We start from the raw sequence: 19,286 nt of genomic DNA, 5'->3' as shown, positions 1-19,286 counted from the left end.
AAAACCGCCATCGTCATCATGGCCCGTTCTCAATGAGCTGTTGGGTACACCTCTCAGACGGGGTGGTGGCCGGGCAGAGGGGCTCCTCACTTCCCAGAAGGGGCGGCCGGGCAGAGGCGCCCCCCACTTCCTGGACGGGGCGGTGGCCGGGCGGATGCGCCCCCCCATCTCCCTCCCGGACGGGGTGGCTGGCCGGGCGGGGGCTGACCCCCCACCTCCCTCCCGGACGGGGCGGCTGGCCAGGCGGGGGCTGACCCCCCACCTCCCTCCCGGACGGGGTGGCTGGCTGGGCGGGGGCTGACCCCCCCACCTCCCTCCTGGACGGGGTGGCTGCCGGGCGGAGGTGCTCCTCACTTCCCAGATGGGGCGGCCGGGTGGAGACGCTCCCCACCTCCCAGACGGGGTCGCGGCCGGGCAGAGGCGCTCCCCACATCTCAGACGATGGGCGGCTGGGCAGAGACGCTCCTCACTTCCTAGACGGGATGGCGGCTGGGAAGAGGCGCTCCTCACTTCCCAGACTGGGTAGCCGGGCAGAGGGGCTCCTCACATCCCAGACGACGGGCGGCCATGCGGAGACGCTCCTCACTTCCCAGTCGGGGTGGCGGCCGGGCAGAGGCTGCAATCTCGGCACTTTGGGAGGCCAAGGCAGGCGGCTGGGAGGTGGAGGATGTAGCGAGCCGAGATCACACCACTGCACTCCAGCCTGGGCAACATTGAGCACTGAGTGAATGAGACTCCGTCTGCAATCCCGGCACCTCGGGAGGCCGAGGCTGGCGGATCACTCGCGGTTAGGAGCTGGAGACCAGCCCGGCCAACACAGCGAAACCCCGTCTCCACCAAAAAAATACGAAAACCAGTCAGGCGTGGCAGCGCGCGCCTGCAATCGCAGGCACTCCGCAGGCTGAGGCAGGAGAATCAGGCAGGGAGGTTGCAGTGAGCCGAGATGGCAGCAGTACAGTCCAGCTTCGGCTCGGCATCAGAGGGAGACTGTGGAAAGAGAGGGAGAGGGAGACCGTGGGGACAGGGAGAAGGGAGAAGGGAGAGCTTGTTTTCTTTTTTGAGACTGAGTCTCGCTCTGTTGCCCAGGCCGGAGTGTAGTGGCACAATCGTGGCTCACTGCAACCTCCACCTCCCGGGTTCAAGCCATTCTCCTGCCTCAGCCTCCTGAGTAGCTGGGACTACAGGCTCCTTGCACCACACCTGGCTAATTTTTTGTATTTTTTATTTCACTGTGTTAGCCAGGATGGCCTCCATCTCCTGACCTCGTGATCCAGCCGCCTCGGACTCGGCCTGCCAAAGTGCTGGGATTACAGGTGTGAGCCACTGTGCCCAGCCATTTTTGTATTTTCAGTAGAGATGTGGTTTCACCGTGTTGGCCAGGCTGGTCTCGAACTCTTGACCTCAGGTGATCCACCCGCCTCAGCCCTACAAAGTGCTGACGTTACAGGTGTGAGCCACTGTGCCTGGCTGGCCTATTTACTTATTTATTTTTATTATTTATTTATTTATTTTTGTTTTTGAGATGGAGTTTTGCTCTTGTTGCCCAGGGTGGAGTGCAGTGGCATGATCTCAGCTCTCCGTGACCTCTGCCTCCTGGGTTCAAGCGATTCTCCTGCCTCAGCCTCCCGAGTAGCTGGGATTACAGGCATGGGCCACTGTACCTGGCTGTCTCCTGGTAGTAGTTTTAAAAGGTCAGCTTAAAATAAGGTGGTAGTGGGCTATTGACCTGCTTATTTTATGCCATTCTCCTTTCTTTAAAGTAGGGCTTCTCTTTTTTTTTTTTTTTTTTTGAGACGGAGTCTCGCTCTGTGGCCTAGGCTGGAGTGCAGCAGTGTGATCTCGGCTCACTGCAAGCTCTGCCTCCCAGGTTCACGCCATTCTCCTGCCTCAGCCTCCCTAGTAGCTGGGACTACAGGTGCCCACCACCACGCCCGGCTAATTTTTTGTATTTTTAATAGAGATGGGGTTTCACCGTGTTAGCCAGGATGGTCTTGATCTCCTGACCTCGTGATCTGCCTACCTCAGCCTCCCAAAGTGCTAGGATTACAGGCATGGGCCACCGTGCCTGGCCGGGGTTCTCTTTTTCTTGTTTTACCCATTAACCAGCAGCTTCTGACTTCCTAGAATTTGTTTGAAAATTATTGCTAGGAAATTTTGGATTTTAGCATGATAATTTTGTTTACTCTTTGGACCAATTTAAATTAAGAAATTTAGAGCACATTAAAAGCTCTGTACAGAATACTAAATGCATATGGAGGGCAAGTAGAAGCAGTCAACACAGCATGCTGTAAAAACCACTGTGGTATTACTGAGGTGATCTGAATTCTGGCTCCTGAACTTGTGTAAGTCACTTAACTTGTGTACTCTCTTTCCTAAAATGGGAGGACGGTGATAATATCTGTCCTTCTTGGCTCACTGGATTGTATTTCACATATGTGAATAGGTTTGAAAACAACACTGTACCAATGCACGGGAGGCATGTTGTGATGTGACTAACTTATTCTGATGTTTATGTTCATTTCTTGCTAGAAGATAAATATTTTAGGGAAGTTCTTTGAGCTATTATTTAACTTTTGGTGCAGAGAGTATATATCCATGCACACAGTTTTCCACTTGGGAAAAAAAACACAAAGAGATAAGTGTTCTTTTTCCCCTTCTAGCAGTTTAGAATGACCAAGAATTTTCAAAGTTAATTTTGAAAACTAAGGGGCCGGGTGCGGTGGCTCACGCCTGTAATCCCAGCACTTTGGGAGTCCGAGGCGGGCGGATCATGAGGTCAGGAGATCAAGACCATCCTGGCTAACGTGGTGAAACCCTGTCTCTACTGAAAATACAAAAAATTAGCCGGGCGAGGTGGTGGGCGCCTGTAGTCCCAGCTACTCAGGAGGCTGAGGCGGGGGAATGGCGTGAACCCTGGGGGGGCGGAGCCTGCAGTGCGCCGAGATCACACCACTGCACTCCAGCCTGGGCGACAGCGAGATTCCATCTCAAAAAAAAAACAAAAAAAACTAAGGTTGACTATGTATAGTATTCTTAATGCTTTTGGTGTTAGCTGGGAAGGCTGAATGTGCTTATATTCTGGTTTCAGACAGAGGACCCCAGTAAGTGCAGTCCTCGGTTTTGGGAGGAGCTCTTTCTCATGAAGGTAAGAGTTGGTGGCATCTGTGGAATTTCCTGGTAACTAAAATTGCCTTCTCATATATTCTAGGCGCTAAGCTAAAAATGCACTCTGCCCCTTATTTGCTTCCTTGGCAGGTGAATTTAGAGTACCTAGAAGGCAAGCTGGAATCTCTTGATGGTGAGGAGTTAATGAAGATCAAGGACAATATTAATTGCTTATTCCAACACTGCATCCAGGCTCTGGGAGAGGAGCATCCAATTCGGGTTGTCAATGCATTGCAGGTACAAGGCTGGGAGACTGGGGAAGTCTTGTTTAACAGGAGAAAGGAATTGTAACACATCTGTTTGAACTGAGGAACCTAGAGTTGCTCTGAGGTATGAGGTTTTCTTTTTTATTTCTGTAAGTTACCAAATATTTATGCCATGTTTGTTTAGCCATCTTTCTATTTATACAAATTGACACTTAGGAGTAATCGTATCCATTTGTATAATTTGATCTAATGCTAAAGTAGATTCTTAGACAGAATTCTTGTTTTTGCTTGAGAAAGGGAAGAAGTAGAGAGGAAACTGAGGCAAGAATGATTAGTCTTTATCAAAAATCAGAAGACTGCTGGGCACGGTGGCTCACGCCTGTAATCCTAGCACTTTGGGAGGCTGAAGTGGGCAGATCACTTGAGGTCAGGAGTTCGAGACCAGCCTGACCAACATGGTGAAACCCACCTCTACTAAAAATACAAAAATTAGCCGGGCATGGTGGTGGGCACCTGTAATCCCATCTACTCAGGAGGTTGAGGCAGGAGAATTGCTTGAACTCGGGAGGCGGAGGTTGCAGTGAGCCGAGATTGCACCACTGCACCGCAGCCTGGGCAACAGAGCGAGACTCCATCTCAAAAACCAAAGATTTTGAAAGGAATCTGTAATTCAGAAAACATTAAGAAACTGTTCTTTATGTTAGGTGGCATGATCATAAAATTCATTCAACAACTATTCCTTGAATTGTTATGTGCCAGGCATTGGGCTGGATGATAGAGATATACTACAGAGTTCTTGAGGGAAGAGACTTTGAGAGTTTCATTCAGTAGTTTGTTTCCAGTGAGTAGAATACTCCTTGTGCCCAGAGAGCAGTGCATAGCAAATAGTACTCTAGAAGTAAGTTCTTATTGAATGAATGGTGACAAAGTTTCTAAAATTTAGTCTAGTAAGTTTAGTATAGTCTAGATTGAGAGTACTTAGGGCAGTGATTGATAGGTTTAGAATATGAAGAATCCTGGGCTGGGCGCGGTGGCTCATGCCTGTAATCCCAGCACTTTGGGAGGCCAAGGCGGGCGGATCACGAGATCAGGAGATCGAGACCATCCTGGCTAACGGAGAAACCCCATCTCTACTAAAAATACAAAAAATTAGCCGGGCATGGTGGCGCATGCCTGTAATCCCAGCTACTTGGGAGGCTGAGGTGAGAGAATGGTGTGAACTGGGAGACGGAGCTTGCAGTGAGCCGACATGGTGCCACTGCGCTCCAGCCTGGGCGACAGAGCGAGACTCCATCTCAAAAAAAAAGAATATGAAGAATCCATGATGGGATATATAATTTTATTGGAACTTGTGATAGATTGGGTTTAAGTTTCTAACATACTAGTTAGGCAGATCATTTTGTGAGCCCCAGTTTTCTCATCTGTAGAATGGCAATAATAATTACTTCTTGAGTTGATGTCCCAGAAAGATGGACCATGTTTATTCTATAGCTTTGTTAACTTTTGGCACAATAAGTTCCACCTTTTAAGTTGTAGCATAGGGGCTCAATGAAAGTTGGAAATTGTACTTCCAGTAATTGCAGTGCTCATTGTGTGGGCATGAATTGTAGACTGTTTTATTTCAGTGGAAATAAGTTGACATTAAGCCACTTAGTGACCCATAAAATATTGTACATTGTTATAATAGCTTATACTTACTGAGCTCTAACAGAGTTCCAGGGACTAAGTACTTTACAGTATTATTTCACATAGCCCTCATAATGTTCCTACAAGATGGATGCTATTATTATCATTCCTACTTTATAGATGAGAAAACTGAGCCACTGGAAAGTTAACTAATGTGTGTGTCTGGGTTCTCACAGCTAGTAAGTAGTGGATGAGGATTATGAAGATTTTAAGATTTGAAGCAGTTGGCTATTATATAAGGGACTTAACTGTTACAGTTATTAAAAATAATTATAAAAACTGTTGGCCAGGCGTGGTGGCTCACGCCTGTAATCCCAACACTTTGGGAGGCTGAGGGGGGCAGATCACTGGCAGGAGTTCGATACCAGCCTGGCCAACATGATGAAAACCTGTCTCTATTTAAAAACTACGAAAATTAGCCAGGCGTGGTGGTGCACACCTGTAACTCCAGCCACTAGGAAGACCGAAGCATGGGAATCACTTGAACCCAGGAGGTGGAGGTTGCAGTGAGGCGGGATCACTCACGCCACTGCACTCCAGCCTGGGTGACAGAGTGAGACTCCGTCTCAAACAAAAACAAAAACAAAAACAAAACAAAACAAAACAAAACTATTAAACTGTAATATAAATGCCAAAATTATTATTATTATTATTTTTGAGACAGAGTTTCACTCTTGTTGCCCAGGCTGGAGTGCAATGGAGCGATCTCGGCTCACTGCAACATCCGTCTCCTGGGTTCAAGGATTCTCCTGCCTCAGCCTCCTGAGTAGCTGGGATTACAGGCATCTGCCTCCACACTTGGCTAATTTTTTGTATTTATAATAGAGACTGGGTTTCACCATGTTGGCCAAGCTGGTCTCGAACTCCTGACCTCAGGTGATCCACTTGCCTCAGCCTCCCAAAGTGTTGGGATTACAGGCTTGAGCCACTGCGTCCGGCCCCAAAATTAATTTTAAATAAAGGAAAACTCCACCAATCCCATGATTGAACTCAAGAACTATTTTTAATCTTTGAATATCACCTCCCAGTCTGCTTTATAATTTTTAAAAACAAGATGACAAGAAAATAAAAAATGAGGATGACAGCAGTCTCAGTTACTGTTCCTCTTTTATTTGCTGGATTTTGCACATACTGAGACTCAGACTGGGCTGGGCACAGTGGCTCACATTTCTAATTCCAGAACTTTGGGAGGCTGAGGCAGGAGGATCACTGGAGCCCAGGTGTTGGAGACCAGTCTGGGCAACATGGTGAGACCCTGTCTCTACAAAAAATAAATTAACCAGGTGTGGTGGAGCACACCTGTCATCTCAGCTACTTGGAAGGCTGAGGTGGGAGGATCACCTGAGCCCAGGAGGTCAAGGCTGTAGTGAGCTGTGATTATGCCACTGCACTACAGTCTTGGTGAAGAGCAAGACCTTGTCTCAAAAAAAAAAAAAAAAAAAAAAAACCCGAACCAAACGGAAAACCCCACAAAAACTCAGACTGTGTTTTGGAGCTCAGAACTCAGAGAAATTGAATTTATTCAGTGTCAGCTGTGTAAGGATGAGGCTGCAATGTGGGTCTACAGACCCTGAGACTTCCTCTCCAGAAAGAATTCTTTCTTTCATTTCTGCAGACCCTGTGCGCACTCATTCGAGGAGTCCATCAAAAGAATAAGTCTACCTCTGGGTTTGACATTATCAACATGCTGATGGGCTTTGACAAGGCGGAGCTGTGCATGAAGGTGAGGCATAAGCTGCAGATGTGCCTGTGGATGGCAGCTTCTGACAGCTGTTCCTGGACACTATCAGCAGACAAATGTACTCAAAGATTTGGACTCAGAAAGATACAGATGATTGAATTTGGCCTTGCATTTAGATGTTTTTATTTCACAGATTTGCTTTATCTGAATAAAGGAAAATTTTAAATTCAAATTTGAATGGAGGTATTCTTTCCCTGCGGGATAAAGACAGAATAGTTTATTTTATTACTCGTATCATATGATCATACATTCTTAAGAACATTTATGAATTTAAATAAAATATAACAACATACAAGGGTAACTTTAATTCTAAACTTTAAGCTTATTTAACACAATTACTTTGATTTTATCAGAATTTTTCTTTCTGCTGTTTGACACTATCTTTTTAAAATAACAGCCTTATAATTCATATAGCATAAATCCACCCTTTTAGATTGTACAATCTGACCAGGCGCCATGGCTCATGCCTGTAATCCTAGCGCTTTGGGAGGCCAAGGCAGGCGGATTGCTTGAGCTAAGGAGTTTGAGACCAGCTTGGGCAACATGGCAAAACCTCGTCTCCACAAAAAATACAAAAATTATCTGCGTATGGTGGCACGTGCCTGTAAGTCCCAGCTAGTTGGGGGAGGCTGAAGTGGTAGGACTGCTTGAACCTGGGAGGTGGAGGTTGCAGTGAGCCAAGATCATGCCACTGCACTCCAGGCTGGGCAACAGAGCAAGACCCTGTCTCAAAAAGAAGAAAATAAATAAAGTGTACAATCCAGTGGATTTTAGTATATTCATAGAATTATACAATTATCATCACTATTAATTTCAGAACATTTTCATCACCCTAGAAAGAAAACCTGTACCCATTAGCAGTCATTCCCCAATTCTCCACTCTTCTCAACCCTTGGCAAGCATTAATCTGCTTTATGTCTCTATGGGTTTAGCTGTTCTGGACACCTCATATAAATGGAATCATATCATATGTAGCCTTTTGAGTCTGGCAGTTACTTCACATAATGTTTTTGTGGTTCCTCCATATTATAGGATGTATCAGTATTTCATTCCTTTTTATTGCCTAATAATATTCCTTTGGCTGGAGATACTCACTATATTTTGTTTAGCCATTCCTCAGTTGATAGGTATTTGGGTCCTTTCAACATTTTGGCTATTAGGAATAATGCTGCTATGAATGTTCATGTATAAGTTTCTGTATGGATGTATGCTCTTATTTATTTATTTATTTATTCATGAGATGAGGTCTTGCTATGTTGACCCAGCTGGTCTTGAACTCCTGGCCTCCGGTGATCCTCCTGCCTCAGCCTTCCAAAGTGCTGAGATTATAAGCATGACCCACTGCACTCAGGCCACACATATGTTTTAAATTCTCCTGGGCATATACCTAGGTGTAGAATTGCTGGGTCACATGGTAACTCTATATTTGACATTTTAGGACCTACCAAACCATTTTTCCATAGTGGCTGTTCCATTTTATAATTTCACTAGCAATGTATGAGGGTTCAAGTTTCTGCACATTATGTCAACAGTTGTTTTTGTCTGTCTTTATTTTTTTTTTTGGAGAAATGTCTTTCATATCCTTTGTCCATTTCTAGATGGGGGTGTCTTTTTTTGTTGAGTTATAAGAGTTCTTTTCGTATTCTGAATATGTCCCTTATCAGATATATGATTTGCAGTGTTGGACACCATATTGAATGAATGTTATTTGAACTTTGAAGAACAGTCTTCTGTCACTTATTAAATTTAAAATAAATCTGTATACCAGAGAATCTTTATAATGATTAGGTTACAAAAAAGTTATTAATATATAATTATGAATATACAAATATTTAATACTTAGAGTTATTTTTAAATTCTGGCCTTTTGCAGTTCATATATATGTCATGGTAAAATCCCAGATAGCTCCTCATTCTCATAGTTCTAACTACTGCTTGTATGTTGATGACTGCTAAGTGTCTGTCTTTAGCCTTAATGTCTCTTCATGATCTCAGAGTTGTATCCTCTGCAAGTACTTGCTGAGTGTACTCACTGACACATCCCATAAGTACTTCTTGCTTGATATATCCAGAATGGAGCTCACTGTTTCTCCTGCATCTCTTCTTCCTCATTCATTCTCTTTCAGAATGGGAGCAGCTGTCTTCACAGGCCCCACGCTGTGATGAGGGGACTTCTCATCTTTTATCTCCAGATGATCACCAAGTTCAGCTAATTTTACCTCAGTTCATATTCCTCATACTTGTCTTCTTCTGTTATCACCATCTCTATTATGCTATCTCTCACCAGAACTATTACAGTGATGCCTTCATTCATTCTTTTTTTTTTTTTTTTGAGACGGAATCTCAATCTGTCACCTAGGCTGGAGTCCAGTGGTGCAATCTCGGCTCACTGCAACCTCCCTGTCCTGGGTTCAAGCGATTCTCCTGCCTCAGCCACCTGAGTAGCTGGGATTACAGGCATGCGCCACCACACTCAGCTAATTTTTGTATTTGTAGTAGAGATAGGGTTTCACCCTGTTGGCCAGGCTGGTCTCGAACTCCTAACCTCAGGTGATCTGCCTGCCTTGGCCTCCCAAAGTGCTGGGATTACAGGCATGAGCCACTGCGCCCAGCCCATTCATTCTTTTGACAAATATTTGTTGGGCCCCTATATGCCAGGTACTGTGGTAGGCACTGAGGATACAAGAGGCAAATAAGACATGACAACTGTCTCAGAAAATTGAAGTCCTCATTAGTCTCCATGCTTACAAGCTTACCATCTTTAAATCCATCATCCACACTGACACCACAACTGTGTGGCATTAGTGTGTATATCTTACGCTAGTGTGTACATCTTTCCTGCTTAAAATCCTTCATTAGTCTCCTGTCACTAACGGGATAAAGACCAAACTCCCTAGTTAGACTTATAAAACTTTCAAAATCTGCACCATATTTACTTCCCCAGGCTTATATCTCACCACTGTGCCTCATTCTTTATACTCCCTTAAAAACAAACTACTTTTATTCCAACCCCACACCAGGGCCATTTCTTTCCTTATGTGTCTTTGATGATGCTAATACCTGTCTGGAATTCCTTTCCTCCCCAATTCCTATTGAATTTTCAAAATATAACTCACTCCTGAGGGGTCTTGGAATAGGTGACTTTAGAGCAAATTCCATTCCTCTGTGTATATTTCCATCATAGTAACCACTGAATTGAAACTGTTGGCTTGTTTTTCTCTCCCATTAGACTAAAAGCACCTTGAGAGCAAGGGTCATGGTCTGAGTTTTTTCGTATATTCTTTTAAAGCACAATATTCAGCACAGAGTAGATGCTGACATATTTATTGAATTGAACTGAAGCAGCTTACCTTGGCCTTCCAGCATGCTTAAATCCTTATTCTCCATCTATTCTCCTTCCTCATTTAATGTAGAATATTTCTTTTCATCTCCCCTTTATTGTAGTATACAAGGGTTTCATCTTTTGATTAGTTTGGGTTTGTCAGCTGGCTTTTAGTGCAGTGATAAATTCCAATTACATTGCCAAGCGGAGACCAGGATGGACACAAGTTAGCTTCGTTGGATAGTTTATATGGCTAGTGATAGCCTGTAATGATACTGTTTCTTTTTCATTTATTCAATGTGCTTGAATCAAGTGTTATGCTTTCTTTACCAAATAATGAAACTTGCCAGGCATAGTGGTTCACACCTACAGTGCCAACCCTTTGGGAAGCTGAGGATCACTTGAGCCCAGGAGTTCGAGACCACCCTGGGCAACATGGTGAGACCTTGTCTCTATAAAGAAAAAGAAAAAAAAAAAAACCTGGGTGTGGTGGCACACATCTGTGGTCCTAGCCATTCAGGAGGCTGAGGTGGGAGGATGACTTGATCCCAGCAGTTTGAGGTTGCAGTGTGCTATGAACATGCCCTGCTTTCCAGCCTGACTGACAGACAGAGTGAGACTCTGTCTCAAAAAGAAAAGAAAAGAAAAGAAACTTATATACAATTATTTAACCATTAGGTTTCCCTTTTTTTATTTGCTTCCTTGTAATCTAAACGTTTATATGGGGATGACAGACTGCAAACATTCATTAATTTGGTAGAACAGTGAATTCTTTACTCTCTTGTGCAACTGTTCTAAAGCATTTTTCTCAATATAGCTAGATTTTGAAGTCTTCCTATTTTTCTTTCTTAGCAACCCCAGCCTGAGAAAAAGGTCCTCCTTTTCTTTATTTAATCTTGTAAGTTCTGGGCCTAAGGAAATGATATTGTTGCTTTATTGTGTGTTATTCACATTACCCTGTATAACATAACCCAGAGTTAGACAAAGGTGGGGTGTTATCTGGTATGGTTTAATGCTTATTGGTTCTCTTTCTCAGAACTTGATGGAGAGTTTGGATTCATTGCTTTGTGCAGAAGGTTCTGAAAGTCTGAAGAGTTTATGTCTGAAACTTCTCCTTTGCTTAGTGACCGTAAGTGACCTATGTTTGTCAAGGGTATTAATTGACAGGAGGGGCAATCCTGTTTGAATACTTGAGCCCAAAGATAGAAGGAAAAAGAGAAGAAATATTCTCAATGAGGGTATTACATCACTCCCTCGTGTCTGGATGTATGGGAAGTTAGCTGCATGGTCTTTTGCTTCCTCTTTGGAGCAATTACTGGCATTTTTAGCCTGCAGGCTATGTGATATTTTACTTTAGAAGTTTCACTTCAGGAGAACAAGTGTCTTCTGGGTTGTCAGACTTGTCCTCATCAGGTCTCATTTGGAAATAGTTTTTGTGATTCTGAGTAATTTTTTTTTTTTTTTTTTTTTGAGACAGAGTCTTGCTCCGTCGCCCAGGCTGGAGTGCAATGGCGTGATCTCGGCTCACTTCAACGTCTGCCTCCTGGGTTCAAACAATTCTCCTGCCTCAGCCTCCCAAGTAACTGGGATTACAGGCATGTGCCACCATGCCCAGATAATTTTTTTTTTTTTGTACTTTTAGTAGAGATGGGGTTTCGCCATGTTGGCCAGCCTGATCTTGAACTCCTGACCTTAGGTGATCCACCCGCTTGAACTGCTGACCTTAGGTGATCCACCCGCTTGAACTCCTGACCTTAGGTGATCCACCTGCCTTGGCCTCCCAAAGTGCTGGGATTACAGGTGTGAGCCACCGCGCCCGGAGGATTCTGAGTATTTTTATTTGTTTTGGCTTTTATTTATTTATTTTTCAAGGTGGAGTCTTGCTCTGTCGCCTAGGCTGGAGAGTGCAATGGCATGATCCTGGCTCACTGCAACCTCCATCTTCCGGGTTTGAACAGTTCTCCTGCCTCAGCCTCCCGAGTAGCTGGGATTACAGGCATGTACAACCACACCTGGCTAATTTTTGTATTTTTAGTAGAGATGGGGTTTCACCATGTTGGCCAGGATGGTCTTGAACTCCTGACCTCGTGATCCACCCACTTCAGCCTCCCTAAGTGCTGGGATTACAGGCGTGAGCCACTGCGCTCAGGTAGTTTTGATTTTATAACTGTAGGCTGCCTGTATTTCTAGTGGAAGGAGGGTGGGGTGTTGATTATTTACTTTAGGAGGGTCCCTTTCCCTGCCACCTCTTGAAGACTTCTGCATTCATAAACCTCTTCCTGTGCACTTGAGGAATGAAACCCAAGAAACTGTTAAGCGAATGCATGTGTGAGGATATGAGAGAAACAATGAGGAGTTCAAAGACTTAGGAAGTTTTAACTTGCTGATTTCCTACCCTTATGTTGTCTATTCAGACTCTCATGACTTAAGGGGCACTTGTGAAAGGTCAGCTAAGTTATCTAGTAGAAATATTTTAATATTTTTGTTTGTCTTAGATGTTAGGGGAGGAGATTACACAAGATATCAGAATACCTCAGAACAGACTTTAAAAAGCCTTTTATTACATTCAGGTGACAGATAACATCAGCCAGAACACTATTCTCGAGTATGTAATGATCAACAGCATATTTGAAGCAATTTTACAGGTAGGTCAATTCCCTTGTTACCTCCTCTCTTTGGGGTAAACCACCTCTTCAAATTTTCTCTGTGTTCTCAGGAACCAGGAGTTAGCAGTCTCATGCATTTTTGGTTCTTGTTACAGATACTTTCCCATCCCCCAAGTCGTAGGGAGCATGGGTATGATGCTGTCGTCCTCTTGGCTTTGCTGGTGAACTATAGAAAATATGAGGTAACTGGGCTCCTTAGTGGACAGTTGTTATCTGCCTATAATCTTCTTAAATGTGGCCTCTCCTAAAGGACTTTGCTTAATGTAGAAGACGTTCTTGGTAAATGGTATATTGATTAATTTTGATAATCCAGATTCTAAAAATCCTATATTAAATGCATGGGGCAGAGGATCTAGTTGTTTAAAGGAATCCTGTGATGCAACTTCTAATGAAGTGAGTAAGTACGCCCTAATGTAGTGATTCCCATACCCAGCTTATTAGAATCACCTAAGAACTTTTTTTTTTTTTTTTGAGACGGAATTTCGCTCTTGTTGCCCAGGCTGGAGTGCAATGGCACGATCTTGGCTCACCGTAACCTCCGCCTCCCGGCTTCAAGCAATTCTCCTGCCTCAGCCTCCCAAGTAGTTGGGATTACAGGCATGTGGCATCATGCCCTGCTAATTTTGTATTTTTAGTAGAGATAGGTTTCTCCATGTTGGTCAGGCTGGTCTCAAACTCCCAATGTCAGGTGATCTGCCCACCTTGGCCTCCCAAAGTGCTGGGATTACAGGCGTGAGCCACCGCACCTGGCCTAGAACTTTTTAAAAAGAAAAAATTTCGGCCGGGCACGGTGGCTCACGCCTGTAATCCCAGCACTTTGGGAGGCCGAGGTGGGTGGATCACGAGGTCAGGAGATCGAGACCATCCTGGCTAACACGGTGAAACCCCGTCTCTACTAAAAATACAAAAAATTAGCTGGGTGTGGCAGTGTGCGCCTGTGGTCCCAGCTACTTGGGAGGCTGAGGCAGGAGAATGGCATGAACCCGGGAGGCGGAGTTTGCAGTGAGCCCAGATTGCACCACTGCACTCCAGCCTGGGTGACAGAGTGAGACTCCATCTCAGAAAAAAAGAAAAAAATTCTGGATCTTATCCTGGACACAGTAAATCAGTCTTTTGGTTCTGGGGGAAACAGGAACCTGGAAATTTTTTTTTTTTTTTTTTAAGACAGAGTCTCGCTCTGTCGCCCAGGCTGGAGTGCAGTGGTGTGATCTTGGCTCACTGCAAGCTCCGCCTCCTGGGTTCACGCCATTCTCTTGCCTCAGCCTCCCCAGTAGCTGGGACTACAGGCGCCCACCACCATGCCCGGCTAATTTTTTGTATTTTTTAGTTGTTTTTTTTTAAGTTCCCCTATTGAGTATGATGATTAGCCCAAGATTGAGAACCACTGACCTAGTTCATCTGTTAAGAAAGATTTGATTTTTTTGTGGTCATGTGTCACTTAACAAGGATACATTCTGAGAAATGTGTCATTAGGCGGTTTTGTTGTCGTGAACATGAGAGAGTGTCTTTATACAAATTTAGATGGTATAGCCTACTACATACCTAGGCTGCATGATATAGCCTATTTCTCCTAGGCTGCAAACCTGGATAGTGTATGACTATATTGAATACTGTAGGCAATTATAACACAATAGTAATTATTTATGTATTTAAGCATATCTAGGCTGGGCATGGTGATTCACACCTGTAATCCTAGTGCTTTGGGAGGCTGAGGTGGGAGGATCGCTTGAGGCCAGGAATTTGAGACCAGTCTTACTCAAATAGTAAGACAGTCTCTACAAAAAAAAATTTAAAAATTAGCTGGTTGGCCAGGCACGATGGCTTATGCCTGTAATCCCAGCACTTTGGGAGGCTGAGGTGGGTGGATCACGAGGTTGGGAGATGGAGACCATCCTGGCTAACACAGTGAAACCCCGTCTCTACTAAAAATACAAAAATTAGGCGGGCGTAGTGGCAGGCGCCTGTAGTCCCAGCTACTCGGGAGGCTGAAGCAGAAGAATGGTGTGAACCCAGGAGGCGGAGCTTGCAGTGAGCGGAGATTGCGCCACTGCACTCCAGCCTGGGTGACAGAGCGAGACTCCGTCTCAAAAAAAAAAAAAAAAAATTAGCTGGTTGTGGTGATACGCATCTGTAGTCTCAGCTACTTGAGAGGCTGAAGCAGGAGGATTGCTTGAGCCCAGGAGTTTGAGGCTACAGTGAGCCATGATTATACCACTGCACTCCAGTCTGGGTGACATAGTGAGACCCTGTCTTTAAAAAAAAAAAAAATCTAAGGCTGGGGACGGTAGCTTACGCCTGTAATCTCAGCACTTTGGGAGGCTAAGGCTAGTGGATTGCTTGAGCCCAGGAGTTCGAGACCAGCCTGGCCAACATGGCAAAACTCCATCTATATTTTTAAAAATACAAAAATTAGCCCAGCATGGTGGCACATGCCTGAAGTCTCAGCTACTCAGGAGGCTGAGGTGGGAGGGAGGCTTGAGCCCAGGAGGTGGAGGTTACAGTGAGCTGATGTCACGCCCCTGCACTCCAGCCTGGGTGACAAAGCCAGATCCTGTCTCAAAAACAAACACACACACAAAACCTAAACCTAGAAAAGGTATGGTATAAAAGATATAAAATAGTTGTTGATCTTCATGAAACATGAAAAAAACTGTAAAAAAATCATACACCTGAATAGGGCACTTACTATGAATGGAGCTTGCAGGACTGGAAATTGCTCTGGGTGAGTCTGAGTGAGTGGTGAGTGAATGTGAAGGCCTAGGACATTACTGTATACTACTATAGACTTTTTTTTTTTTTTTTTTTTTTTTGAGACAGAGTCTTAGTCTGTTGCCCAGGCTGTAGTGCAGTGGTGCAATCTCACTGCAATCTCTGCCTCCCAGGTTCAAGTGATTGTCCTGCCTTAGCCTCCTGAGTAGCTGGGATTACAGGCACCTGCCACAATACTCGGCTAATTTTTTTTTTTTTTTTTTTCTGAGATGGAGTCTCACTCTGTCGCCCAGGCTGGAGTGCAGTTGTGCGATCTCGGGTCACTGCAAGCTCCGCCTCCTGGGTTCACGCCATTCTCCTGCCTCAGCCTCCCAAGTAGCTAGGACTACAGGCGCCCGCCACCATGCCTGGCTAATTTTTTTGTATTTTTAGTAGAGACGGAGTTTCACCGTGTTAGCTAGGATGGCCAGGATGGTCTCGATCTCCTGACCTCGTGATCCACCCGCCTCGGCCTCCCAAAGTGCTTGGATTATAGGTGTGAGCCACCGCGCCCGGCCGTGCTCGGCTAATTTTTGTATTTTTAGTAGAGACAGGGTTTTACCATGTTGGCCAGGCTGGTCTTGAACTGACCTCAAGTGATCTGCCTGCCTTGGCCTCCCAAAGTTCTGGGATTACAGGTGTGAGCTACCGTGCCTGGCCAACTATCGACTTGATAAACATTGTATACTTAGGCTACGTTAAATTTATTAAATTTTTTCTTTCTTCAATAGTAAATTAACTTACTGTAACTGTTTTACTTTATAAACTTTAAACATTTTTTAAAGCTTTTTAACTCTTTTGTAATAACATTTAGCTTGAAACACAAACACATTGTACTATATTTTGTGATGTTTGAGATGACATGTTTGACATGTTTGAGACCAGGCTGGTCTCAAACTCCTGACCTCACGTGATCCACCTGCCTTGGCCTCCTAAAGAATAAAAAGAATATATCTTTATTCTATAAGCTTTTTTTTTTTTTTTTTTTTTTTTTTTGAGACAGAGTCTCACTCTGTCTCCCAGGCTGGAGTGCAGTGGCGTGATCTCGGCTCACTGTAAGCTCTGCCTCCTGGGTTCATGCCATTCTCCTGCCTCAGCCTCCGGAGTAGCTGGGATTACAAGTGCCCGCCACCACGCCCGGCTAATTTTTTTGTATTTTTAGTAGAGACGGGGTTTCACCATGTTAGCCAGCATGGTCTCGATCTCCTGACCTTGTGATCCGCCCGCCTCGGCCTCCCAAAGTGCTGGGATTACAGGCGTGAGCCACCGCGCCTGGCCCAGCTTTTTTTAGTTAAACAATTTTTAAAACTTTTTAGTTAAAAACTGAGACACACACACGCAAATTAGCATAGGCCTATACAGGGTCCAGATGATCAATATCACTGTCTTTCACCTCCACATTTGGAAGATCTTTAGGGAAATAATACACATGAAGCTGTTACCTCGTATGATAATAATGCCTTCCTCTGGAATACCTGCTCAAGGACCTGCCTTCAGCTGTTTTACAGTTAACTTTTTTTTTTTTAAATAAGTAGAAGGAGTACACTAGAAAATAACAATAAAAAGTATAGTATAGGCTGGGTGTGGTGGCTTATGCCTGTAATCCCAGCACTTTGGGAGGCTGAGGTGGGTGGATCACATGAGGTCAGGAGTTTGAGACCAGCCTGGCCAACATGGCAAAACCCGATCTCTACTAAAAATACAAAAATTAGCTGGGCATGGTGGTGTGCACCTGTAATCCCAACTACTTGGGAGGCTGATGCACAAGAGTTGCTTGAACCCAGGAGGTGGAGGTTGCAGTGAGCTGAGATCGCACCACTACACTCCAGCCTGAGTGAAAGAGCAAAATTCCATCTCAAAAAAAAAAGTATAGTATAGTAAATACATAAACCAGTAACATAGTCGTTTATTGTCATTATCAAGTAGTAGGTACTATACATGATTGTATGTGTTATACTTTTTTTTTTTGAGACGGAGTCTCACTCCGTTGCCCAGGATGGAGTGCAATGGCATGATCTTGGCTCACTGCAACCTCTGTTTCCCGGGCTCTAATGATCCTCCTGCCTCAGCCTCCTGAGCAGCTGGGACTACAGGCATGCGCCACCATGCCCAGCTAATTTTTTTGTATTTTTGATAGAGATGGAGTTCACCATATTATTTAGGCTGGTCTCAAACTCCTGACCTCAAGTGATCTGCCCACTTCAGCCTCCCAAATTGCTGGGATTACAGGAGTGAGCCACCGTGCCTGGCTGATAATTGTATGTGCTACACTTTTATATGACTGGCAGCACAGTAGGTTTCTTTACACCATTATCACCACAAATATGTGAGTAATGAATGCGTTGCACTATGTTATAATGGCTAAAATGTCACTAGGTTATAGGGATTTTTCAGTTCCATTATAATCTCATGGGACCACCATAGTATATGCAGTCCATTATGGACCAAAATGTCCTTATGTAGCACATCACTGTGTATCACATCTTCTTATGAAATCTGCTTATGTAAGTATCGCTGTTGGCCTAGAAACTCCTTCTGATTTTAATGAAAAATTGAAGACAGTGCCTTATTCATATGAGTTCTGGAGTTCTTTTTGCCCCTGAATTAATCAAGGTGCAGATTTATAGGTTTTTGAGATGAAGAGCAGAACCCAGAGATTTATACTTGGGTTGGCACATATATTTGATTCCCTTCAAAAGGCAGAATACACAGAAAAGGAAGGGGACCACTCAAGGAAGACCGGGGGCTTCATTGGAGATTGCTTTTGAGGAGTAGGAAGCATTTGGCACTGAGTCCTGGTAACTAGGAGTACATTACTGAACCCAAAAGTCAGGAGCTGCACTGAGGCAACCTGACTTTCTTCACTTAATAAATAGCAGTACTGTGAGAACTGGGCCAGCTGGAGAGAGAATTTTCTTTTTTGAGCTTCTGGATCTTCACCTAGTGATTTTTGATATGATTCCTAGTTAGGCTTTATTTGGCCGGGTTGAAAGTGATGGGTAACACAAAATCTGGAGCTTATTCTTATAAGAAGAGATATGGAAGAAGGGGAGGCCGTGAGAAAGGAATACTTAAAGAGGGACTAGAATATGCAGAGCAATGTGAATGTGTTATAAATTCCAGGATCTGATTGTTTTCATTGTCTTGGAGGAACTGATGAATGGTGGGTAGAGCTCCTAATAAATATGAAATTTATTCCCAACACGTATTTTACTGATGATCTGGAGGGGCTGGCATGGTAGCCATTTTGATCTCTGTCATGTGTAATAGCCTCTGGGGCCTCATTACCACAGCAAGAAAAATAGCTGTGGAAAAATGCTGAGGATAGTTAAAGAGAGGTGAGGGTTATATGTGATAGGAACACACTATCATCAGTAATGAATATTTTTGGAACATTCTACTGGATGCAGTCCACTCTGAGGCAATGGCTTGGCTTCACTGATTGTGATCCAAATCCTGGCTCAGCTCAGTAGGGCTCTCTGAAATGTCAGTCTGAAATATTGGACATGGCCAAGGAACTGGAGAGAATCATATTTCTGGAATGAAGTATGCATCTCTAGTCTTTCAGAAGCCCCCAGAAGAATTAATGTAGTGGGCAAGGGCAAGCTGGTGGGCCTAATTTATCTGGGCTTTGCAGCTTTTGATATAAATCATTCACCAGAAACCATTAAGGAAGCCTGGTGATCATGGAGTAGGAAGGTTTTTGACAAGAACGTGAAGAATTCCAGATGAACACAGCAAAACCAAAGCTGG

The 19,286-nt window shown here is 44.2% G+C and overlaps 1 protein-coding gene across 15 annotated transcripts in view; it reads left to right on the top strand.

The window, feature by feature from the left end:
• The window catches only part of ARMH3 (armadillo like helical domain containing 3), a 212,796-nt gene that overhangs the window by 19,853 nt on the left and 173,657 nt on the right, over nt 1–19,286 (top strand). For 11 of the 15 annotated variants that reach the window (XR_010113275.1, XM_055093311.2, XM_003825509.6 and 8 more), the window contains exons 3-8: nt 3,089–3,145; nt 3,256–3,402; nt 6,673–6,780; nt 11,156–11,248; nt 12,690–12,764; nt 12,881–12,967. Coding sequence is in view for 14 of the 15 variants with exons in the window: in XM_055093311.2 (XP_054949286.1) it covers nt 3,089–3,145; nt 3,256–3,402; nt 6,673–6,780; nt 11,156–11,248; nt 12,690–12,764; nt 12,881–12,967 (567 nt within the window). In the remaining variant the exon portion in view is untranslated. Of the gene's footprint in view, nt 1–3,088; nt 3,146–3,255; nt 3,403–6,672; nt 6,781–10,352; nt 10,558–11,155; nt 11,249–12,689; nt 12,765–12,880; nt 12,968–19,286 lie in introns of those variants that run through there. The other 4 variants (XM_063607867.1, XM_063607866.1, XM_034931353.2 and 1 more) reach the window with 3 other exon arrangements.

This window comes from Pan paniscus, chromosome 8 (assembly GCF_029289425.2).
Source record: "Pan paniscus chromosome 8, NHGRI_mPanPan1-v2.0_pri, whole genome shotgun sequence".
Lineage (NCBI taxonomy): Eukaryota > Metazoa > Chordata > Mammalia > Primates > Hominidae > Pan > Pan paniscus.
Note: the sequence above shows the minus strand (reverse complement) of the source record. Positions and strands in the feature narration are given on the sequence as shown.